Below are 26,245 nucleotides of genomic sequence, written 5' to 3'. Positions count from 1 at the left end.
CTGTTAAACTACCTCCTTAACAGTGTGTAGGTCTTACTTGTAAAGTGGAGATAATAATATTAGTTTAAAAGGTATGAATACAACTAGTATACCAAGAAGCAAGTAACAGCACCATAATTACACTGTTGTTCTTATTTTAACCAAGTTTAGTTTTAAAGAAAAATTCAGAATCTCTAGTGTAATCCTCTAAACTAACAGTGATGATTTAAACAGAGTTCTACATGTTAAAAATCCTTAGACTAGATTCTCTCAATAATAAAACTTTACACAAAAATTATCTGGATAGAGAAGAGCAGATTTACTCCCAACATCACCATGTATATGTGGGGGCAGAGGATCTTTACTCACAGAAGCCACTGGAAGCAGCCAGAGCCCCCATTCCAGAACCTCTCTGATGTCACACTTGTCGTCATGACACTCTGGGTACAAACCCAGAAGAGCCATCTGGTGGCTCTCATTTGTTTGAGAGCAGGCGATGAGCCAAGATGATCTCAAATGTTTTCTCACCTTCACCCAAAACTCCAGCCAGATATGTCTGGTTTTTGCCAAGCCTTTGGGCATCCTTTAATGTGGCAGCACTGGCCACTTTGAGTGGCCTCTTTTTCTCCATCCCGTGAGTATCTCATGCAAGCTGCTAGATTTCTTACAAAGAGCTAGAAGGGAAAATAGTGATAGTGAAGAGGCAGGGAAGTGAAGAAAGAGGATCAGGAAGGGGAAGAAGGATATATAGTCAGAAGCATAGAGATCTAGACTGCCTGATGCATTTAGGAACCGGTGGGTAATGCTAGTGATATTTGATGGTATCTGTGGCATGTTTCTAGCCTAGATATTTAAAACTGTCTTTAAGGAGTGTGAGTCCTACCTCAGGTAGGCCAGGCCTCATGGGGCATTCTAGGTTGCCCCAGACTAGAACTTAGTCTGGCTCTGCTTTCAGCTGCCGAGCCCTGGCCCAGAGTGGAGAATGGGCCCTTCCAGTGGCCACTGGGCTCCTCTGTCTCCTCAGTTTCTACAGCCTCATTTGCATGAACATAACAGACCCAGGCACCTTGCACAGAGGTAAGGCCTCAGAACCTGGAGAAGAAGGGGGCAGCCCAAGGGCTGAGGCCTATAGGGGTGATTTCTAAAGTGCTCACCCCACCTAGGGGCCTCAGAATCCCTTCTCTCAATGTCATCCTTAATTAGGTGCTGGCAATTTATTTCCCAAGCCACTGAGGTGTGATAAAACAGAATCCTGGAGGTTTTCCAGTTGCTTTAGAAGCAAAGACTAAGCAGGCTGGCAAGAGAGGCCAGCAGACTCTTCCAAACCACGCAATTGATCTTAACTCCTTCCCATTTCACATATGTCTTCAAGCACTGATCACTATTCCAAAGGGTGGAGCTCCATAGAGAGCTCTTCTGGCTAGAAACTCCCTTCTCTCTGACTGCCAGCTCATGTGAGTGGTCAGCTTGCTCAACAGGAGCCGGGATTCGCCTGGCAACCTCCTCCCTACCCTCTTGCTGCTAGTGATGCTATGGGGCTACCCCAAGCAGCAGAGTGCTCAAAGGGCCTCCTGTCACTGCCCAAACCTCTTCCCATGCCAGGCTCTGTTGAGCAGAACCCAGAGGCACCCTATGTGGCTCATATGAACAACAAATGTTTCCAAATGCCATGGTGTGCCAAATGCCATCTCCACCGCCTGCCAAGAACCTACCACTGTGAAACCTGCAACATCTGTGTGGAGGTGAGTACTCGTCCTCCGGGTCCATTCACCAACCCATCCCCAGACACCTAGCCAGGAGCAGGAACCACCCATCATAAGGGGGCCAGAGGTCAGTATGATACCATTTTCCTGCACTACTAAAAGTAGCTCTTACACACTGTTGGTCACTTACATATGTCATCAGTAAGGTGTTACAATAGTGTCTGCACCTGTCCTGAGAGGCTGGCCTTGCTTGCACAGGTGCTGACATGCAAAAGGCATCCCACCCCATCCGTGCTGACCAGGTGGAGTCAGGGGGAGGAAAGGCAGTGACTGTCCCATTCCCTGCCTTGCTGATAATATATACCCAGACCCTTAGGCGGCTGCTGCCCTGTTGTGGGGATCTTTGCCTGTCCACCTCTGGGTGTCCCAGTTCGAGGGTTTCCTGGGATCTCAGTGTTTTTCTCTCGTGTGCACACCCTGCCCTGGTTAAAAGTGCATAAGGCTGGATGGGCAAGGCTGTTTCTTTCATCTTTAAACACTGTCTGAGAAAATAGAGGCCCAGATTTATTCTACATCTTGTTCCAAGTGACACTGGGAAGGTCTTGTCTCTAAAGACCTCAGTTATGACAGGTGAACTGATGCGTCATGGAGTCCTAACTGTTCTCTAGCAATGGAAATGTCGCTTTCTCCCTGGAGATGGGAGCTCAAGTGTAGGGCCAAGAGCAGGTGGCCTAGAGGGCTGGTTTGTGGGAGGCCTCAGGATTTGGGGGTGCTGGAGGCCAGGTCAGATAGACCCTCAGTGTTGCCTCCTCTCCCCTAGGAATTCGACCACCACTGCAGGTGGGTGAACAACTGTGTGGGGCACCGCAACATCAGGCTCTACATGCTGCTCCTCCTCTCATTGTGCCTCTACCTGGGTGCTGTGCTGGCTAGCTGTGTGGTATTCCTGGTACACAGGAGGCACATGACCTTCATGGACCGAGTGATGACGTATCCATACAGTCCCAAGGGCCCACACTGGGACCACCTCACCACCTCTGGTGGAGGGGAGGGAGGGTTGGTCAGCCAAGGGGCTGGGTAACTGAAGGCGGGGATGACTGGGCGGGGCTATAGGGAGAAGTCAGTTGGGAGGACCGTTGGTGGACACCCTTGAAGGCCAGTGGGGGCGGGGCAGGATATGGCCTGTGGAATTGAGAATCCAGGGGTCCAAGGAGTGGGGAAAGGAAGTTTGAACAGGGACAGGAGGGACCACAGTGTAACGGAGTGAGGTTTGGCTTGGGTGTACTGGACTAATGGTCTAGTCCAGGGAGGAAGAGCTGGTGGGTGGGGATAGGTGGAACAGGAAGGGGAGGAGCAGTTGAAAAGGCGGGGTCAGGGAGGAACTGTCCCGTGGCTTTGCTTCTTAGCTTGTGCACAGCATCATAGTGGCTGTACCTGCTGCGTGCCTCCTGGTGCCACTCATCCTGCAGCTGCTCATCAAGGCCAGGGCAGTGAGCACTGCAAGGCGCCCCTATGAGACCCAGGTAAGAGGGACCAAGTGTGTGTGCCCTGATACCCAACTGGGAGGCGACATCTGACACCTCTGCCACTAGGCACTATCTGTGCTTTCTCCACTGCCCTTGGTCCTGATGGTGCCCCTGCCCGAGTCCTTCCCGATCCACCTCTTAAGACGAAGCTCAGATCTCTCTTGTTTTTTCAGTAGTGGGTGTTGAATGAGGGGTGCTCGACCACTGAGTTTCTCCCCCAGCATTTTGTTGTTTCTCACTGTACATGGAAAATCATGTCATCTACAAGGATCAGTTTCCTTATTTTCTTTCCAATCTGTGGTTCTGTATTGCTTTTTCATTTGGGGATTGAACAGGAAAGAGAAGGGTGGGCCTGACTGCCTCGGGATACTTTAGTATGACAAAAAGTCTTCTAAAGACTTGTGGGCAGTATCAGTGGGGGAAGAGGAAAGCTACAGACCCAGAGACAGCTAGGAAGACAGAGGAGCCTGTGGGCTCAGCACTTCCCATCCTTAGTCACCCTTTCACCACAGCCATATCTAGTCCCCTTCCCCCTGTGACTCCTCTGCTTAGCCCTTACTCTTTAGCCCTGTGGCCTGCCCTCCTCCTTCTCTCTCCAGCTTCAGGTTATCATTTAGTTTCCCTGGCAGCATTTTCCCTTCCCCTATCCTGTGGTTCTTCTAGCTCCAGGTCAGTCCTTAGGCCATTGCCCTTCCTCCTCTGCTCTGCTCAGAATGAGGCCCTCCATGTCCAGATTGCCCAGTCTCAAGGGACCTAAATGTGGCCTGGGATTCACCAGACAGGGCTCCTTTCCATTATCTGCAGCACCTGAAATAGGCACTAATTCCATGCTCCAACTTCCAGTCTCTTCCCTACTCCATTTTCTGACCGGAAGCTCCTCTAGAGACACTAGCTTAGTGCTTGGTGGCAAGGAATCTAGGGGAAGAGCACATCTGTCCAAATCGCAGTTCTATAACTGACTTGCAGGGAGACCTTGGCTGTGCTACTTACCCCCCTTTTCAATCAGTTTTCGCATCTCTAGAACAGGGAAATATGGGTTAATTTACACAAGACACACAGAACAGTGCCTAGTACCAGAAAGTGTCCTACCTGCTGCTATTAGTATCACTACCATTCCTTCTGTGGTCAGCTACATGTTTGTGTCTCATCTTAAAACCCAATTAACTCCCACCCTTAACATCCTAGGTCTCCACTCTACTTGTTGTACCCTTTGTGCCTTATTCCCTGAAAGAGTTGACAGTGCTCACTAGCTCCACCCTTTACTTCCTGGCCCACATCAGCCCAGACCCTGCCCTTGCTGTCATAATGATGCTCTCAACTAGGGGCAGAGCCAGCAGATATTCTTGAGACTACACTTTCTGAACTGGACACAGCCTCTGAAACCAGAAGGAGCTGAAATAGCCTTCTTGCATGTCTTAATGCTTAACGCTCTGGGGGTCTCCTCTGCATGTACCTGGGTGCTGTGAGCTAGGTTGCCTTTATGGGTCCTTTGATAACCCTATCCCTGCACTACCCTGGCAACTCCCCACAGTGCCCAGGGCCTCATATTGCAGCTGCCCTCAGGACTCTGAGAGTAGGCTGGCCATGCTGTTTGTAGTGTGTTTTCAAAACCCAGTGCAGTGACTAGAGGTTTTGTTTGTTTGTTTGTTTGTTTTTCTGCCGAGTATTGTACTCAGGGACACTTTATCATGAAGTTACATCCTCAGTCCCTTCCATTTTTTATTTTGAAACAGTATCCTGAGTCACTGGGATTACAGGCATATACCACCACGCCTGCTTTGACTGAGGTATTTTTGATCCCCTGAAATATTTCTTGCTGGGGTGTATCTGAGTGGTAGAGCATGTGCTTAGCATGTGCAAGGCCCTGGGTTCTTCAGTATCCAGTATACAAAGAAAAGATTTGAATAAATGAGGGAACCAACAAACAAAAGAATCAACATTTCAGATAGAAGAAAATAGATAAAGGGACAGAGAGAATTCTGATGCCTTGAGTCCCCAAGACAGCAAGGAAGATAACATTTGATGTTGGTCCGTTGAGACACAGAATGTGAGCACAAGCTACAAGAGTTGAGCCAGTGGGAGATGCTGCTCTGGGTGCTTCAGAGTTATTGGATTCAATTCATGTCTGATTGTATTACATGTGTTTTTGTGTGTCTGTTGGGGGGTGGTATTCAAATTTAGTGCTCAGTTCTTAAAAGTTTATTAATTACCGTTTCTTTGAGCATTTTTCTATACCATATGTCCCCCGATCCTTAATATATTTTGTTTTGAGATAGGGTCTCAATAAGTTTCTGTGGGCCTTGCCAAGTTGTTGAGGCTGGCCTTGAACTTGTGATCTTCCAGCCTCAGCCTCCCAGGTCACTATGATTTCAGGCATGCAACATTGCACCTGGAAGGAAACTAATTTCTTTATTGCTATGAACACCTTAAAGGAGGCAGAACCTCATAGAGCACAGTGGTTCCTGTTGTTTTTTGGACGTATTCCAGAGATGTTCTGATGTGAAATCCTCTTGCCTTCTTGTGCACAATAGTGTTGAAGATCAAAGTCTTACTGTGTGGGCAATGGAGAGTTGGGCCACAGGTGCTGGTGGGTCACTTGTCATGTTCCAGAATATTTGCTAGCTAAAGTTCTTGAGTTTGGGGTGAGACTCAACCTCGTCTGGGAGCAGAAAGGGGAGAGGCTGATGGATGAAGTCAGAGGGAAGAGAAAATAGAATAAGAAAGAGGACAAGCTAGACAGTGTCCATGGGAGGATTTGACATTGGAGCATGACCTTGAGTGCTTTGAGTACTAGAGGCCTCACTCCAGATTTTCCTGGTCCATCTGATTTGTGATTATGAAAACATGATTCTGCATTTCTGCTTCCACTGCCTTCCCAGATAGTGAAAGTCAATGAAGGTACATTTTTAGAAAGAAATCAAGAGGTGAGAAAGTAAAGTGGGAGCAGGATGAAGACACCATTATTGCATCAGTTGAGCAGAGCAGCACTAGAAATGTCTTAAATGGTATCTGGAAGGACATGGCAGGAGGACATGTGTGGCCAATGGACATAGAAGAAGGATGTGGCAAAGGGAAGTAAAAGGTGATGAGGGAGTCCTGAGAAGGCAGGAGATGTGGGTGCAGTGTCAGCACTGGTCTGAAGAGAGCTGCTCACAAGTGGGTCAAGGGAAGTCATTCTTTCTAGAAGCCTGGGAAGGCTGGAGGCTCTGGGTCACTCTTGGGCTCGCCTGCCCTTGGAATCTTGCCACAGGCCTGGGTTGAGCCCTGCAATAACTTAACCCCTTAGGGATTGTCACTGGGAGATGGTCTTGCCCACTCCTGCTGATTCTGAGCTCCTCTTTCCATCCCCATCTCCCTCCAGCGTGACAATCCCTTTGACCAAGGCTGCTTCACAAATTGTTACATCCAGATGTGTATGCCACTGGGTCCCAAGTAAGTTGGTAAACCAGGGGCTGAAGTGGTGGACCCTAGGGCTGGTGGTATGGGGTGAAGCTGGGTCCCTTTCCCTGGTCCCTTACTCCATTTCTAAGACCCTGAGGTTCCTGCTCCATTCCTTTGGGGTTTTGTCTATGGTACTCTGGGAGCCTCTGGGAATTTCATTCTGTCTTGTCCTTGTAGGTTCTTGCTACAAGAAATGGGGGAAGAGGGGGACAGCTGCCTGGATGATGCTTCTGGATGAGAGCCCTGAGCTTTATGCTTTCCAAGCTGAGGTGTGAGGGTGGTCAGGGAGAACTGGCCAATGTGGTAGTGACACCTTGCTCTTGACCTTTTGTTCTGCAGGTACATGACACAAGCTGTCAGTCTGCAAATAGAGCTGGGGACAGAATGGGAGCCAACAGAGGTATACTTTCCAGCACAACATCCTAAAAACCTCCTTGCATCCAAGTCTCCAATTCTAGTCCCCCCAAGTAGTGGCCTGTCTGCACCTTTGCAGGAGGTGTGAGGAGTAGTGGGTGTGCATTGAAACAGGGGTGTCGGTGGTCTGCACAGCTATTGGGAGAAACCCTTCAGGTTGGGCTGGCTAGGAAGCTGAAGCAATTGGAGCCTAAGGATGAGGATTATGGAACTGGACGGTGCACTGTTCAGGTCACAGGGCTTCAGAGCACACTGAGGTGTCCCTGAATAGACAAAGAGATAATTCGACTAAATCACAAACTTTCTGGTTACTGCTTTTTTGAAAAATAATCTTATGGCTTCTTTAAAAGCTATAACACTTAACTTACTGGGTTTTGCTTTCTATATTTTGCCCTCTTTTCTAAGGAAGTCTTTTATTTCACTGGATTTTCTATTTCATATTGTGGATAACTATTATATCTAAAACTTGGATCTTTGCTCTTCCCCAGATTATGTATTTTATTTTTTTATATTTACATCTCTCTCAAAGCCTCAATGTCAAAGGACAGTTGAGCATGAAATTCCTCACCAGCTAAGGGAGATTTTCAATAGTAATCACCTTACATGGAGCCAGGAAGAGAGAACTACTAATGGGACTTGCAGGGGACTATGATGTGGTGGCACATAATGCAGTTCCCAGGCAGAGCTCTGAGGACTGCCATTGGATCCTGATCTCATGATAGATGGCTGTGTTTCCTTCATTCATTTCAGTTGGCTCATTGAAGTGAAAGAGGGAGGCTAGGCATTATATCTTTGTAAATTGTTTTGTGAAAATTAGTATTAGTCATCTCAACATTAAGGTTTTAATTCTTTTGCACTTTATCTTTTTTATTAAAATGTGCTACTTCTTACTATTTTTTTTTACCTTTAAAAACTATTTTTGCTGTAGATGGACACAATGCCTTTATTTTATTTAGTTTTTTCAGTGGTGCTGAGGATGAAATCCAGTACCTCACACATGCTAGGCAAGCACTCTACCAGTGAGCTACACCCCAGTCCCTGTTACGCTATTTTGCCAGTAATATTTTTTTTTCTTGTTGGGTTTTTTTTTTCTTTTTGGATTGAACCCAGGGCCCTTGCCCCTAACTTACTCCGCTGGTCCTTTTAATCTTAGGATCTAACTAAATTGCTGAAGGCTGGCTGAATGGCTTTGAACTTGAGTTAGCCTCCTTGTTAAGTTTTCAGCCAGCTTCAGCAATTTAGTTAGATCCTAAGATTAAAAAGGACCAGGGAGTAAGCTTAGGGGCAAGGCGCACCTGGGTTCAATCCCAGTCCTAAAAAAGTAAATAAATACATAAATGGTTTTGAATCCTACAAATGAGTATTGATCTTTGATTCTGCTACTCTGATTTTGTTCAGAAATTTGTTTTTAAAATATACTAAGCTCTTTCCTCTATTGCTTAAGAGCAATATTAATCTGTAGAAATTGTTCTGTGAATTTAGATTGAATTAGTATAATGTAGAATGAGAACTTTTGGAAACTTATGAATTTCTTTTTGACAAATAAATTCAGTTTAACATTTATTTTATGAATAATAAAAATACTGAAAATCACCTGAATATTTTGAACATGAAAATAATAGATGTTATATATTGAATAATTAATAATAAATGAAATAACACCTATGTATATGGATATATATATCAGAAATCAAGGTAAACTTATCTATTTATTATTATTTACTATATATTAATTAATATTTATTTATCAATTTATTCTTAATTTATTTTAGGTACTGAATTGACTCCAGAGTCCTTGTATGGGCATGTGCCACCACACATGATAATTTGAAAAAAGATGGGAAGATGGTTGAAATTCTTCACTGTATTCATGAGTCTGTTATTTACCTTTTCCCCCTATATATCTGTAGGTCTGAAATATTTCAAATATAAGTTTTCGTTACAATGATTGCCTCCTATTTTCTCTTTTCTTTTTTAAGATGTTAAATCTTAAGTGTTCTTTGATTCTTTTGCAATTGTGAGAAGGGCAAAGTCTTTGGATAGTATAAATGGCTGTGATTTACAAGTCTCAATTCTGATTGTGTCTTTTTCCCCTTAGGTTTTCTGGCACAGTTTTTACTGCTATTGATGTGGCTCTGGGTCAGTAAAAGTTAGCACCTTTTTCATACTTCTACTGTTAGGCCAGGACACAAGACAAGACCACTGACTCCAATTAAAATCAAATTAAAGCAAGCTTTTTATTTCGACTGGCTGGGCTGCCTCTCCCACCCAAAACTGCAGGAACAAGGCAGAGGCAGCAGCTTTCCTGAAGGACCAGCTTTATATCCCAGAATGTTACACAAAGGGGGGGGGGTACAGATAACAAAACTCTGACAAGCATAACACAAATGGTACTTTACATTTTTGCTGACCCCGACATCAGAATTTATGAAGGTCATTACAGCCTCAGAGAGGTTGTCATCTGGACAGGGAAGGCCAAGATTTGTGAGGTGTCACTAAAGTTTCAGAGAGGGCTGCTCTCTGGTCAGAGGGCCAGGCATGGGTGAGTTCAAGGCACAGGCAGGCATTCCAAGCAGGTTCAGAATTTGCAGTAATTTATAGTAAAGCCGAAATTATCTTTTCATGGCTTTGTGGCGAGATGGCTCCCAATTTTAAGAAAAGATCAGGTTGGGTCTATCATTCCCCGCTTTTCTTATGTATCCCTTTCAAATTTTGATGGGGCAGGGGAAGAGCACTGAGGGAATTTTAATCCCTCAGGTAACAGTCTCCAACTTTTTTTGAACTCACCCAAAACTGGTCTCCCTGATTTGACCTGACTTAATTATTTATATTGACAGTCTATTTATTTTTGGCTCCATTGTTTTAAGAAGAGGGCGTCTCTCATTTTGGCTTCTTGTGAGTTGAGAGTGGGTGACGTGAGAGGGAATGGCATGAGGGACATGAGTTTCCTTTTAGAAGTCATTTCTGTTTGAAGTCTGGTTGGGGAAAAACAGGTTGTAAAGTTATCTGGGGATGGGTGTTTCTATGAGAAACAAAAACCATGAGTACTAAATAAATGTTGCTGCAGCTGGAACATGTCACTGTATAGAAGTTCCCTCACCAGGCTTTAACATCCCCAGTTATCAGGACTATGAGCATTACATTTAACTTTTAGTGTTACAGTTGTCCCTCCCCATAATATACAGTTTAATAATTTAATGTCATCTGATCTTGCAAAATCCTTTTACTAGTATGACCTCTGTGTCTAATAGAGAAACCTTTAATTCTGATTCTCAGGGCTGGATAATCATACTAGCAAACACCAAGCCTACAGGTTAGGAATAGCTGTAGGCCTTAAACTAAAAACTTCTGTCTCTGGCAGCTACTCTTGATAGTCTCTTTTTATAGTTATCAGGCATTTCTATGCTCGTCCAAATTAATGCACTGGTACACACAGTGACATTTTCCCAGGCTACCCAATTCAAAATTGGTGAAAAAAACTGAATGACTGGGAAGTTACTTGCCAACTTGGAAGTAGAGTTCTTTAGTTTTCCATCCTAAGTATTTAAGCTCTCTGGCATGAATTATCTGAAATCATAAACTAAACAATTATCTAAACCCAACTTTTAACTGCAAGATTGTGCAATGCTTCAAAAACCCATTCAGATACCAGTTTGTTACAATAAAACATCATCTTTTAGACACACATTCAGCCAAGATCATTCCCAAGAAAGAATTTATAATATCAACACATTATTGCACATGTCTTAAAGGGCCAGAACAAAGACACAGGACAGACAGACAGAAAGGAGCCTCCAGACTATGGCTGACAGACAGAAACCTTTAAAACAGAGAAGATAAGAGAAAAATCTCCTACACCAGTGGCACCATAGATGTCCCCACAAGTGGACCAGATGTTTTTCCAGAGGGGCAACCTGAAATGTAAAATCAAGGATCTCGGTGGTGACTTTACTGCATTTAGTGTCCCCTTTTTCTTTTTCTCTTTTTTTAAGAAGACAGAGTTGGCATAATCCTTACAGTGCAGGGAAGGAAGGTGGGAGTTCCCCGAAGCAAAAAAAAGGTGGGGGCTTCAGCAGCTGTTGGGAGTCCCTCAGTCCCTCCTTTTACTTACAGGATTAGCTCCTCTGGTTTGATTCCACCCCAGGCACACTCCATCTCCTAACATTTTGGTAGTCAGCTCTCAAAAAGTTCCCTGGGGCTCCTTTAGAGTTTCTTCTGAGGTGTCAAAATTTGTAACTGAAAGTTGCATTCCTGACCTTGAAGTCAATAAATGACAATTTAATAATGAGGACAGGGTTTTGAGAAAAAGAAAAAGGGAGGTTTATTGCTTTGCTAACAAAGGAGAAACACAGGGGACTCTGCCCCAAAGTTTGTGACTCTCTTAATCTGGAGGGACAAGAAGTTTCAAAGGAGTTTCACTTGTTAATCTAGGAGATACTCAGTTCTTAGATCCCAGCAGGCATTGCCCTTTGCAGTGGGTGTGCTCCAGGCAGCCATCTAGGGGCTTCTCTCATCCTGCTTAACAAGGGGGCGTAAAGTTCATCACAGTTCCTTAAAACACAGTCCAAAGGGGTGTCAGGCTTACTTGCTTTATTAGCCATTTTCACATCCAATATCCTTAAGTTTTTATCACACAAAGTCACACAACAAAAGGCATAAAAACAAACAAAAAACATAAAAAACACAGAACAAAACACAAGAAAACAGAAACCCAGCACCAAAACAGAAAAACAGAGGAGCAATGCAACATCTTCCTAAATCTCCCAGGGTAGGAGCGCTTACGTGCCCGTCAGCAACTCTCTACCCTTCCAGAGGAATTCCCTACAGAACAGAAAAGAGGACAGAATGTTTTTTCATTACTGTCCCTTACAGGAGTATGTGTGAGCCTCACCAAGCCACCTCTCTGTCTTAACCAGATACCAGCTGTTTAAAAGGCGCCACTTACCTACGGAGGCCTCCTCCACCAGGTGCTTGCTAATAGTTTTAGTGCGGCAGTTTACTGCAGTGCTCAAGGGACTGAGGCTCAGTCCAAGGCCTTCGAACGTCTCAAGGTGCGAACCCCCTAGAGTGGCTTTCCAGCCCGGAGCCCTGAGAAAAGGCCGGCTTTAGAATTTCCAGCAGTCTGGTCTTGTGGTCTGGTCAGGCAGGGTCATCTCACTGGGGCCTCCAAAATGTTAGACCAAGATGCAAGAAAAGACCACTAACTCCAATTAAAATCAAATTTAAAAAAGCTTATTATTTTCACCGGCCGGGCTGCCTCTCCCACCCAAAACCGCAGGAACAAGACAGCAGCAGCATCTTTTCTGCAGTCTAGCTTTATAGCCCAGAAAGTTACACAAAGGAGGGGTTACAGATAACAAAACTCTGACAAGCATAACACAAATGGTAGTTTACATTTTTGCTGGCCCCGACATCAGAATTTATGAAGGTCATTAGAGCCTCAGAGAGGGTCGGTATCTGGCCAGGGAAGGCCAAGATTTGTGAAGTGTCACTAATGTTTCAGAGAGGGCTGCTCTCTGGTCAGAGAGCCAGGCATGGGTGAGTTCAAGGAATGGCCAGGCATTCCAAGCAGGTTCAGAATTTTCAGTAATTTATAGTAAAGCCAAAATTATCTTTTCATGGCTTTGTGGCGATGGCTCCCAATTTTAAGAAAAGATCAGGTTTGGTCTATCACTACATGTATATTAGCTTTCTTTTAGGGGAAAAACTAGATGAAGCTAAGCATAATCAATAGGAATGTAATTTTTAAAGTTAAATATGTTGTAAGAATTAATCTATATAATTTCATACCATTCTCACTTTAGGGAGAACAAATAAGGCATTATATCATGAATAAGCAAATATTGTAAAAAGTATTTTCCCAGGTAGGAGTGACAAGAGGAGTAATTCTTGACACTGGGCTGAGCTTAGGTGGGCTAATCAACCTCAAGAAAAATTAGGAAAATATTTAGGGTCCAGGTAGTGGAAAATACTGTGCATATTCAGTGTGAGAGTCCAAATACTACTCATATGTCAGTTATAATCTCACTATGTAATAATATCATGTGTTACTACAAATTATTAACAGGTTGGTGTTTGTTACTTTCTAAGAGAATTAGGAAAACCACAGATTTGTTTTTTAATTAAGTTTCCATTATAGGTTGCTATTAAACAGATTAATTTACAGAAACACCCACAGAAGGAACTGATCCTTAATGAGCTCTTGGTGATGAAAGCATAAAAGAATCGTAACATAACTCACTTCTTAGACAGGTAAATATGTTTGAGGTTCTTTTAATCATTGGGATAAAATCATGGAAACTTGTAGTTTGATGGAGGCTAGCCACTTTGAAGTGTCAATACTAGAAGGTCCTTTTGCTACAAGGATATTACTTGGTTAGTGTGAGAAATCAGCTAAATGAAGGACATTGCTGATATTGTGTCTATTCATGCAAATGATCAGACACAGAAATATTAAGGAATGATTAGCTGAGATTCATGTCTTAAGCCACAGAGTTGACTGCACACATTTTTGAAATGTTTAGATCAGTTTTTAGATTTTAAATGCTATTCTTTGTAGGTAAATTGTACATGTTCATCAAAAGCTCCTGTAGACCACATGCAGTAGTGTAAGCTTGTAGTCCAGGAGCTAGGGAGGCTGAGGCAAGGAGGATCATGAGTTCAAAGTCAACCTCCACAATTTAGAAAGAGCCTAAGCAACTCAGTGAGTATTAAATAAAATACAAAATAGGGCTGGGGATATGGCTCAGTGGTTGAGTGCCCCTGAGTTCAATCCCTGGTAACACCCTCCAAAAAAGATACCTCATGTTTAGAAATTGAAGTTTTGTTTGTCTGGTTTTTTTTTAAGACAGAATGGAAAATTAAGAATATAATTCAATCACACATATGAATGAAAGACCACTAGTAAAAGATGATACAAGTGGTTATATTATAGGGTTTCAGGCCTTTCAATTTCTTATATAAATTTGTTAAGGGTGGGGAATTGGTGATATATTTTTAGGCTTTATCCCTAATTTTGGAGTATGCATTAATGGAAATAAATTTTCAGGTACATTTGGTGCTTTTTAAAATAATATTTGAAGTCAGCATGGAATGCTGTGTAAGATAAGCCACAGGCTTTGGAATTATGAGAACTTGACTTCAGATGCTGATTCTGTCACTTACTATGTGATCTTAGATGAGTTCCTTAACCTCTCCAAGCCTGTCTCTGTATCTGCAAAACAAGATCAGTAATCCGTAATTGTAGGGTTATTTTTGTTGGAAAAGTTCAAAATATATACCTAGGCAACTATTATGGTCAAACTATGACTTCAAAATCATAATGAATATCATAATGACCCTTGGACATTTTTGTGCTGTGATATATTAACTTTACATTTTTCTTCTTTGCTCTCAAACTATCAGTTCTGTTGTTTTATCATTATTGTGCTTAATATTTGAACTTGAATATAGAGTGTCAAATGTTTAAAAAAATAGAGTGGAAGTTTTGCATGTTCTAATTTTATTTACCTGGTAGGAGAAGATTTGCTTGTAGTAATGGAGTACCTTGCTGGTGGGCCAGTGACTGATGTTGTTACAGCAACCTGCATGGTTGAGGCACAGATTACTGCTATGAACAGAGAGGTGATTTTGCATTCTTTGGGATGAACTAGGGTGATGTGGGGTTAGCAAGAGATGATTAAAAGGAAGATTTTCCAAAAAGGGGAATTTTTGTTGTACACAATCTCTGTAAGTTATCCCATCTTGTTTTATCTCAGATGTGAGTTTTAGCCCTTCATAGTAGGATGCCTTGGGAATGAGTTAGAGACCCTATTTTATTTTTATTTTTTGTATTAGGGATTGAATCTAAGGTTGCTCTACCACTGAGCTATGTGCCCAGTCTAATTATTATTATTATTATTATTATTATTATTATTATTATTTTAGAAATTCTTAAAAGATGCCTAGACAAGCCTGGAACTTGTGATCTTCCTATTCTGCCTCTGGTGTAACTGGAGTTATATGTGCCCAGTTAAGCCTTTGAAGAACAATTATCACTAACAAATATCATTATACTCATCACAATATTTTATAATCCAGTTAGGGCACTTCTGAGAATTAATGTGGCTATAATTAAAAATATGCCACTCAGCTAGGTTTGGTGGTACATGCCTGTAATCTCTATCACTCAAAGGCTGAGAGAGGACAATTGCAAGTTCAAGGGTGGCCTCAGCAACTTAGCAAGGCCCTAAGCAACTTAGTGTGACCCTATCTCAAAATTAAAAAAAGAAAGGGCTGGAGATGTAGCTCAGAGGTAAAGTTTCTTTATGCTAAATCCCCCTTATCCCTCCTCTTGCACATCCACCCCTTCCCACTGAAAACTGGGGCTAGAATCATCGCAGACAAAGCAAGACACATGTCTAACTTTAAGATAATTAAGTCTGCTTCTGGCTTCATTGATGGTGAAGAAATTGGTTGTTTATTCATATTTTTTAATGAATTTCCAGATGTCCTTTTTTTAAGTTTGTAGAATCTTCCAAATTGCCTAATTCTCAGCCAAATACAAGTGTTCCATCTGTCCCTCTGTAACTTTTTTTATAGAGGAGACTAGGTTAATAATTTGCTTATTGTCATTGAAATGGATCCTATTCTGTTCTGATGTCATAGGGATTATTGTCATAATTGACAAATTGTAAATGTTTATGATAGACAATTCTATAATACATAGTGAATTAAAACTTGGTATACTACATAGTCAATTATTTTTATTCAGGTAACATTCTTGAAAATTGAAATCTAAGTTTGTGTTCCACCTAAGAAGGAAAGAAATTAGAACTCTTGCATAGTTCTCAATACTATATTCCTTAACAAAGTAGGTTTTGTGACTTAAAAACTAATCAAAACTTAACAAGAATTTATCTATCCCTACTTAATTGGTTTTTCTTACTTTTTATAGTTGATATAAAATCAATTTCAGGAGTTTTTCTGACTGCATTCACTTGGGTCTCCTTTTCTGTGCCAAAATTTTTAAATTGTGGCAAGTTACTTTGTACTTATTTGTACAGTATTTTTCTGTGGCTTCATTCTTTACTAGAACCTGATTCAATGCTTTTAAGAAATATATGATTATATCATTTACAAATGTTTTTGTTTGTATAACAGTATAATACTTTGAATAAGAATTTTGGTGGTTACAAATAGTGTGCAGACGTTGTTGTTCTACTCTGATGGGAATAAGAATAAAAATACAACTAACTGTTCCCAAGTTTATAATTTATCCTTTCACTTTATATTCAAAACCATGGAGCAAAGAAATTTTTACAATCACATCTTATTCTTATATTTAAGGAAGGGAGGGATTTATTCTTACTTTTTTTGTTTAAATATTTTTAGTTGTAGTTGGACAAAACAAATTTATTCAATTGTTTCTTTTTAATTGTGGTGGTTTTGTTTGTTTGTTTTCTTTGTTTTAGATTTGGGGCTCAGACCTAGAGCCCCACACATGCTATGCAAGTGCTCTTCCACTGAACTCTACCATATACACATTATTTTATTGTTGATGTCAGGTTGTGGATAGGACTTGGCATAATTCTACCAGAGAAGAAATGAAGAAGACATAGTACATTACATTGATGAACCCCTGGATACAACAAGACAACCCTCTATCTTACCTGCTTTTCTCAGTGGCTCACCTTGATTTAGACTTTTGGGTACCTGAGGTTCAAGTGCAAATAACCACAAGTTTATTTTCTACTATTGAACTAATTTCTAAAGAACTTATGCTTATTTATCAAGTGCTGAGTACAATCAGGCATTTAAACCTGAAATGGCCTAGAAGTTATATGGACTTATCCATCATTTTATAAGACAGACCATTGAAGACAAAGTTTTAAAAACAATGGCAGAGACTGGTGATATAACTCAGTGGTAGACGGTTTGGCTAGTGTACACAGTGCCCTGGGTTTGATGCCCAGCCCTGCAAGAACAAGAAGAAAGAAAGAAAGAAAGAAAGAAAGAAAGAAAGAAAGAAAGAAAGAAAGAAAGAAAGAAAGAAAGAAAGAAAGAAGGAAGGAAGGAAGGAAGGAAGGAAGGAAGGAAGGAAGGAAGGAAGGAAGGAAGGAAGGAAGGAAGGAAGGAAAGGAAGAAAGAAAAGAAGGGAGGGAGACAGGAAGAAATCAGAGATGGATGAGCTGGGCGTGTGACAGATATCTGCAGTCTTAGCAGCTCAGGAAGCTGAAGCAGGCACATCCTGTGAGGTCAGCCTGCAAAACATAGAAAGTCCTTGTGTAAAAAAAATGGGAAAGAAGGAACTTAATAAGACACTATTTAATGATGTCTCTAGATGAGTTCTGAGTGTGGTAGGGGATCTTCTTACTATTTAAGGTATTATGTTTTCATATGAGAGGATGTGTTTCTGTATAAATGTTAAGTATTACAGGATCTATGGCTAAATACTATAGGCTGTGCTCAGGCCTCAACTACTAGTATAATGACTTTGTGTGAACTAGTGAATGGGATATTTCAGAACTGTTTCATTAATATCTGTTTACTTTTGCTCAGTGTTTACAGGTATTGGAGTTTTTACATGCCATTCGTCTCATTCACTGGGACATAAAAAGTGACAATGTGCTTTTGGGAATGGAAGGAGCAGTTAAACTTAGTAACAAGTGAAGAAAAAACATTAATTTTTTTTTTACTATACTTTTCTTTCTTTCATATCAAAAAACCCCATCTCTTTATATTTTTGAAAATATAAAGGGGAAAGTATGTAGTGGTAAGAACTATGAACTGAGGACTGGATTTGGTTTAAATTACTTGCTGAATACTTTGGTCAAGTTAATCTCTTTGTTTCCCTTTTCTCATTTATACCATGGGGAAAATAATAGTACCAATCTCAGGATTTCTTCGGAGGTTAAAAAAGTAAAGGACTAAGAAGCAGTGCCTGGGACAGTCCTGGTGTTGGTGCTGTCTTAAAGAGATCAAGTTGAATTTGGTTCTGCCATCTGTTATGCTGGTTTTGCTTATTGTACTCTTCAGCATTCTCTGAGTTTCCTACAGTATAGCCTAATCAGGAGAGGGCTAGATGACCTGACCTCAGGGATGACAAGAGAAGTATCCCACTTCTGTAAAGTTCTTCGGTATGAAGAACTTTATAGGTCATGAAAAACATCCTGAACTTCTTTCCTCTGTGTCCATAATCTCTGAATCCCTGCCATGCCCTCTGGAGGACTCAAGCAGAGCTAGTAAACTCTGGGATTTTATCTTTAAATGATCTTAGTGGGCGAGTTGGAAATACATAATCACATACGTTTTGGGTGGATACATAGGGAAATGGAAATAGAATTTTTTGGTTAATGTTTTGTGGTGACTCTGCCACTTACTAGATGAATGATCTTAGGTGATCTTAACTAGAAATATATGCCTTGGTTACCCAGTTTGTAAATGAGAATAATATTAATAGTAAGCATGCCTGGGACTGGGCTTAGTGGGACATGCCTATAATCCCAGTGGTTTGGGAAGCTGAGGAAGGCAGACTGAAGTTCAAAGCCAGCCTCAGCAACTTAGCCAGGCCCTAATCAACTTAGCAAGACACTGTCTCTAAATAAAATATTGAAAAAGCCTGGGAATATGTGGTTCAGTGGTGAAGTACCAAGGTAAATTACCTTGGTACTTCACCACTGAACCACATATTCCCAGGCTTTTTCAATATTTTATTTAATATTTTTACAAGGTACTTGGAATGGTACCTGGCTTTAATAAACACTCATTTCCATTATAAATATTATTTTACTTAACAGGTGTTCTTTTCAGTATTCACTCCTATAGAATTACTAAATATTCTCTGCAACATGGTGAAGTGATTTATCTTAAACGGCAGAGTGTAATTTGGTGTGTTTAAAGACTATAATATATTAAATGCATTAATATAAAAGGATTGCTTAAATTGTTTACTTATGTAAAACAATCCAAACATTTCATAGATATTATTTATTCTCATGTAAATACAAAACAGTCTAAAGCTTATAGACCTGATGCCAGTAGTTACATAATTTTAGAGGTGAATGAGAGCACAGATACAACTTATCAAATCTCTGGGACACCATGAAGGCAGTTATAAGAGGAAAGTTCATTGTATGTAGTTCATTCCTTGAAACAAAAAAATGTCAAAAAAATGACTTAACATTACCTCTCAAAGCCCTTGAAAATGAAGGCAAATCTACACCAAATGCAGTACAAGAAAGGAAATAATTAAAATATGAGCTGAATTTAATGAAATTGAAACAAAAGAAACAATTGAAAAAATTGACAGAATAAAATAAATAATATTAACAAACTCTTAGCCATGCTAACAAAGAGAAGGAGAGAGAAAAGTCAAATTAATAACATCTGTGGTGAAAAAGAAAATATTATGACATACACTACAGAAATACAGAAGATAATTAGAACTTATTTTGAAAAATTATACTCCAATAAAAAAAAGAAAAAGAAAGAAAATATCAAAGGCATCAATAATTTCTACAATCATATGATTTTCCCAAATTGAATCAGGATGATATACACAAGTTAAACAGATCAATTTCAAGCAAAACAATAGAAGATGCCCTCAGAACTCCAAAACCAAGAAAAGCTCAGGACAGGGTGGAAACACAGCCGAGTTCTTCTAGTCCTTTAAAGAAGAACTAATACCAATAATCTCCAATTGATTTCAGGAAATAGAAAAAGAGGCAGCACCTCCAAACTCATTCCTGATTCCAAAACCAGGAAAACACACATCAAAAAAAAATTTCAGACCAACATCTCTAATGAACATAGATGCAAAAATTCCCTATAAAATTCTGGCAAATCAAATAGAAAAACATAATCAAAAAGATCATGCACCACTATCAAGTGGGATTCATACCAGGCATGCAAGTTTGGTTCAACATATGGAAATCAAATGTAATTCATCACATCATAGACTTAAAGATAAGAATCATATGGTCATCTCAATTGATGAAGAAAAGCATTTGACAAAATAGAGCACCCCTACATGTTCAAAACACTAGAAAAATTAGGGGTAACAGGAACCTTTCTCAATATCATAAAGGTTATCTATGCTAAGTCCCAGGCCAACATCATTCTAAATGGATAAAAATTGAAGATGTTCCCTCTAAAATCTGGTACAAGACAGGGATGCCCTCTTTCACCACTTCTATTTAACATTATTTATTTAGTACTGGTCAAGGCAATTAGATGAAAGAAATGAAATGGATACATACAGGAAAAGAAGAACTCAAATTAGCACTATTTGCTGATGATATAATTCTACACCTGGAAGACCAAAAAACTTCCACCAGAAAAATTTTTAGAATTAATAAATGAATTCAGCAATATACAGGATATCAACACACATAAATCAAATGCATTTCTGTATATCAATGACAAATTCTCAGAAAGAGAAATAAGGAAAACTACCACATTTACAATGTCCTTAAAAAAAACTTGGAATGAACTTAATGAAAGAAGTAAAAGATCTACACAATGAAAACTGGAAATCCATATGCAACAAAATGAAATTAAACCCCTATCTGTCACCATGCTCAAAACTCAGCTTAAAATAGATCAAGGACCTAGAAATAAAACCAGAGACCCTGTGTCTAATAGAAGAAAAACTAGGCCCTAATCTCCATCATGTGGGATTAGGCATCAACTTCCTTAATAAGACTCCTGTGGCACAAGAATTAGAACCAAGAATCAATAAATGGGAAGGACTCAAAAAGTTTCTTCTCAGAAAAAAAAACAATCTGTGAGGTGCATAGAAAGCCTACATCTTGGGACCAAATTCTTACCCCTCACTCATAGATAAACCTTTGAATAATCTTTGTCTTAACCCATTAAATGTTCAATTTAACTATTTTACTTCAATTAATGATACATAAACATAATGGAAGGGAGAGAAACTGTTTCTCCATTTTAACACTTTATATGCACTTTTGATACTTTGAAGATTTCTTAGAATATCTGAGAAATGGAAAAAGGCACATTTGGAGAAAAATACAATTCAATCAAATTTTAAAAAATAACCAAAACATTAACAGAAGTAATGTTAGGCATTTCAGGAGAAATGAAATAACAACTTAGAGGAGGAAAAAATTGTTTTGATTTATGGCTTAAGTGCATGGTCAGCTGACTCTATGGCTCTGAGCCTGTGGTGAGGTAGAATATCATCCTCCAAGGGCATGGCCAAGGAAGGCTGCTCAGATTATGGCAGAGAGGATGAGTAGAAGAGAAGGGGAGAAAAGGGGAGGGAAAAGGAGAGGGAGGGGAGAAAAAACATGCAGGAGAGAACATAAGCAATGTCATAAGTCAGGCTGCGGACCCAGTGACCTGCTTCCTTCAAGGACCTCCAACCTCCAAGTATTCCATTTAGCCATCAGTGGATAGATTCACTGATGAGGTCAGAGTCCTCACAATCAAATCAATTCCCCAAATCCCCACGTCTGAACACACAGAATTTGGGGGCATTCTAGATCCAAACCATAATAGGAGGTAACTTGAATAAACTAGAAAGGCAGCCCAGAGTAGCTAGAGGCCACATCAGGAGATAAAGCAAAATGGGTTGGGACATCCCCAAAGATGGAAATGTATCTTTGAGCCAGCAAAACTACCATTAAGGTGGGCACAGGGAATAGCAAACTGCTGAGTGGTACAAAGCTGGAATGCTCCCCTTTGGCAGGAGACTGGGTTAAGGCATTCACTTTTAGTTTGTTATGAATCTAATGAAAACTAGTTTTACATTCTTCCTGGTTCCTCCATCAATGAGATAAATGAACCTTTTCATACATTTATTCCAATTCATTTTTATACATTCATTCTAATTCATAATTCATACTCTAATTCATATTGTGTGTTCCACCAAGATGTCCGTGTTAATGTATCATTTAGAGACTGTGTAGACTAAGAAGGTAACAGCCTTTCTTGGCTCCAGCATCAAAAGCCAATCCCCAAAATATTACTTTCACTGGCTCATTTTCTTTTCCTTGTTTCTAGTTCTGATTTTCATATCACCAATAAGTTACCATTTAATGTGACAGCAGGGTTTGTCATTTTGATTCTATGGGCTTTTTGATGATCCTTTCTTTGTGTGTAGAGATCTATACTTTTGAGTGAGGGAGAACAGAAAATTCTATTTGTTCCTTAACTTTCTTCTAGGAAAAGCTTTTTGAGATCTAGACTTGTGAGGTTTTGTTTTCTGTGTTTATTTTAATCCATGACTGATGTACAGAGCTAAGCTGTAAGCTAAGTGTCTATATTCTTTTATATATGAAATATACTCCTTCTTCTGGAGAAATAAATAAATTAAACACAAATGTGGTTAATATAAGGAGCTTTGCTTTGGCTGGTATATAGAAGCTCATAGAGTTTATAAAAGTGTAATTTGAAGAAACATAAAAAAATCAGAGAAAATAATCTTCCTTCCCAATGTCTTAAATATGGCACCCTTAAAAATAATTTTCGGGGAAAAATGACAGTTTAAAAGAGGTTACACACACACACACACACACACACACACACACACACTTGCATAAGAATCTCAGTTTCCATAATTAAAGTGAATCCTTAATAATTTTGACTGATTTGACAATTTTCACTTAAAAAAATTTGTCTTTTCCCTGATTTTGTAACCGTTAATTTCATTCAAATTCCTTTTTCTAGTGTATTCCCACATGTTTAATATTTTTTTAAAAAAATGTGTTCTACTCAATCACAAAAATAATTCTTAGGATTTTTATATCATTGGTAATGATCTGAATATGAAAACTGAAATATGACTCATCAGGATCTTTATTTAATTAATTTGAAGATCTTGGACATATATTAATTCTTGCTATTAAAATAAAAATCTTTGAATACTTGCATAATATTTAGATAAGATAAAATAGACATTGGTTATATTTTCTATATAAACATATATGTGATATAAATATCATATGCTTATGTTATAGAGCTGCTTTACCTCTGTCTGTTACTTGGTTTCTAGTCACTTTGACAAATTACCTGAAGAAACCATTTTAAGCTGGGTGTGGTGACACATGCCTATAATCGTGACAATTTGAGAGGCTGAAGTAGGAAAATAATCATGGGTTAATCCACTGATAGTATCAAAACCCTTAATATCCAGTTAATTTTTCAATCTCACCTCTAAATATTGATGCACCAGAGAAAGCCTTCAACACATGCGATTTTAGAGACTTTCCAAATCCAAATTTAATACTCTATAATGTAAAAAATGTGATATAACACCAAAATCTTCATTTAGAAATAAATTTAATACTCATTCAAGAGATGAAGGTACTATAATAAAAAGCCCTTAGCCTGTTTGAATGATGCCCTGACCCCTCCTTATTACTTCTGACCCATGTTCCAGCTCTTCTTCCTGGTATGCTGTTATAATGTGGATATTAGGTGCCCCCCAAAAGCTTATGCATGAGACAATGCAAGAAAGTTTAGAGGAGAAATTATTGGGTTATGAGAGCTTTTTAGTCAGTGGATTAACACCATGATGTGATTAACTGGGGTAGGGTGTGGCTGGAAGAGGTGGGTCATTGGAGGCATACAATTGGAATATGTATTTTGTATCTGGCAGTGAATCTCTCTCTCTCTCTCTCTCTCTCTCTCTCTCTCTATATATATATATATATATATATATATATATATATACTGATCATCATGTGATGTGAGCCACTTTCCTTGACCACACTCTTCCACATGATGTTCACCCTCACCTTTAGCCCCAAGAAATGGAGCTGGCTGTCTATGGACTGAGACCTCTGAGACCATGAGTCCTTACATGCATCCAAGATACATACTGTAAGCTAGTTGCCACAGCCAAAATAAATTTATTTAAGAATTTTATTTGCATCCAAATATTTGGCAGTTATGATAAATATCAACAAAACAAACACAAAGAAATGTCTGGGATGCAATTTTTCCTCTTTTGACACTTAATGTGTTTTCACACACTGACTTTGAAACTCTCAGTGTGATAAGCAGCATCCCCAAACCTTTCCTTTGCTTGGCTTCCCTGATTCCTCATTACTTCCCTACACTATGCTTTCTGCACTCTTCTTATATCCAAATCTTTCTTTATTATTTTAATAGCTTTGAGGAAAAGTTAACAAACCAAAAAAAAAATGCATCAGTTAACTAAAAGACTGCCCCAATTTAAATATGTGCTTATATCTAAATATATAAATATGTTTAAAATAAAATTCAGGAGGTTTACTTGTTTCTTTTCCGCTCATTCAATAAATTACTCAAAATATATGCATACTCTACTTTTTCTGTCATTCTTTTTTTACCATCTTAGTCTGGGCCTTTTAATTCTTTGCTCATATTACTGCAATATCTTCTTTTATAAATATATTTTTTATTTGTAGATGGGCACAAGACCTTTATTCTATTTTTAATGTGGTGTCAGGAATCAAACCTAGTGCCTCATACATGCTAGGCAAGCGCTTTACCTCTGAGTCACAACTCCGGCCCACAACTTTCTGTCTCTTGGTACTTCTAATCATCATAGCCAATGTGATTCTCCATTCTCATCATAGTAATTTCTCTGCTTAAAAACTGACAATGCCTTTTATTTTTTATCAAAATGAAATTATTTACCTAACATGAAAGTCAAAGACTGAATTCTGGCTAGTAGAATGTGGGCAGAAGTGACATGCTCATTTTCATGGCTAGTGGAATGTGGTTGGAAATCACATGCTCATTTCCATTTCTGAACCCATACTATTTGCCACATACTGTCTCTTTGCTTTCAGCAGCTGGTTAAATGTAGGGGATCCATTGGAGAACTTTGGGGTGACTTGGGACATAAGAAGTCCCTGAATAACTTTATGCTGCAAAGTTTCTTGCTCTCACATCCTGCTCCTGCCATGGGACTCAGACATAAGCAAAAAGGAGAATTCCATTGTGTGAAGATGATGGGGCTTTAGGGGATATTTGTTGAAATGGTTAGCAACATTATAACCAACATCAAAATCATAGTGTCAGTGTGACTCAAGATTAGTAAACTTGCTGGGAGGTTACTATGTGGGTTTTGGACTTTTGGAATATCATTTTCAGTATTTTCCTAGTTATGGTTTTTGAACCTAATGGTCTTTTTATTTTTATAATACTTGAATCTGGTTTCAGAACATTTGAAAATAATGACTTGTTATAGTTTATTCATGGGAAATGTTGATGGCTACCACTGGCTTCTGAGCCTGGCTCTACAATCAGGCCTGACCAGCCATAGAGGCAAGAGTGTGCTAAACTTCTTTGTTTTTCCTGTGTTTTAATGGGCTCAGTAAGACAATATAGTTACCATATTGTATTGTCATTAGTTGTTTGTCTTTTATGCTTGAAGGAAAGGACTATTTGTGATGCAACTAACCTTTGAGAATTTAAACAAATACATTTAATGATGTTTTAACAACTAAGAAAATGAATATCTGAAGTAATGTCTACAGGTGGTTATCACTTTTGAAAAATAGGATGATAATAATTAAGGTACCCACCTGATTGCTGTATAAACTGATTTTACACATAGTTTTTTTTTAATTAAATAGAGTAACAAAAGGAACAAAGTTACTAACAAAGAGAAGTGAAGGATAGGGAGGAATGAGTGAAAATTAATAACTGATTGAAAACTGAGAGGAAGTAGGATTTATAAGTGGGGCTAGTGAAAGAGGTAAGACATTAAAAATCTTAGTGGAATGAGCCAGTATACATCAAGATTATACCCAAGTAGTTACCTGACCCATCTAACAGGGTGTTGTAAAGATGTAGTACAGTAACCCACAGAGTTTCCCAGAGGGAAGCTGCTCTCCAGATAAGAAAGTCCCATTATTCCATATTATTATTTCCCTTTCATGTTGGGCGGATGTACCAGTGACAGCTGGAGTTTCCTTTCTGCCAAACATCTTCCACATGCTACCTAATGTTGCTGCTAATTAAAATTCTATGGAAGATTCACATTGTATCTGGAACAATAGCAGGCTGAATTCAATTTATCAGTCTTCTGGAGAAGCAGAGATAATCCAATTTCCACCTCAGCAACTTTGGGACCAAGCCATTTGCTGAGATGACAGTGGATATGAGCAGCACATGTTCCGTTTGTACACCTGCTTGCTGTCTGTTAATCACAAGTTTTTGATATTTTTGTAGATTTTTTTT

General features: G+C 39.5%; 1 protein-coding gene across 1 annotated transcript in view; it reads left to right on the top strand.

Annotated features, from left to right (window-relative positions):
- The first annotated feature begins 485 nt into the window (after positions 1-485).
- LOC143642181 (palmitoyltransferase ZDHHC19-like) overlaps positions 486-26,245 on the top strand; it is a 57,402-nt gene continuing 31,642 nt past the window's right edge. Inside the window, exons 1-5 of the mRNA XM_077110342.1 lie at positions 486-613; positions 935-1,056; positions 1,582-1,721; positions 2,503-2,672; positions 3,100-3,205. Coding sequence (XP_076966457.1) covers positions 486-613; positions 935-1,056; positions 1,582-1,721; positions 2,503-2,672; positions 3,100-3,205 — 666 coding nt within the window. The remainder of the gene's footprint in view (positions 614-934; positions 1,057-1,581; positions 1,722-2,502; positions 2,673-3,099; positions 3,206-26,245) is intronic.

This window comes from Callospermophilus lateralis, chromosome 10 (assembly GCF_048772815.1).
Source record: "Callospermophilus lateralis isolate mCalLat2 chromosome 10, mCalLat2.hap1, whole genome shotgun sequence".
Lineage (NCBI taxonomy): Eukaryota > Metazoa > Chordata > Mammalia > Rodentia > Sciuridae > Callospermophilus > Callospermophilus lateralis.
Note: the sequence above shows the minus strand (reverse complement) of the source record. Positions and strands in the feature narration are given on the sequence as shown.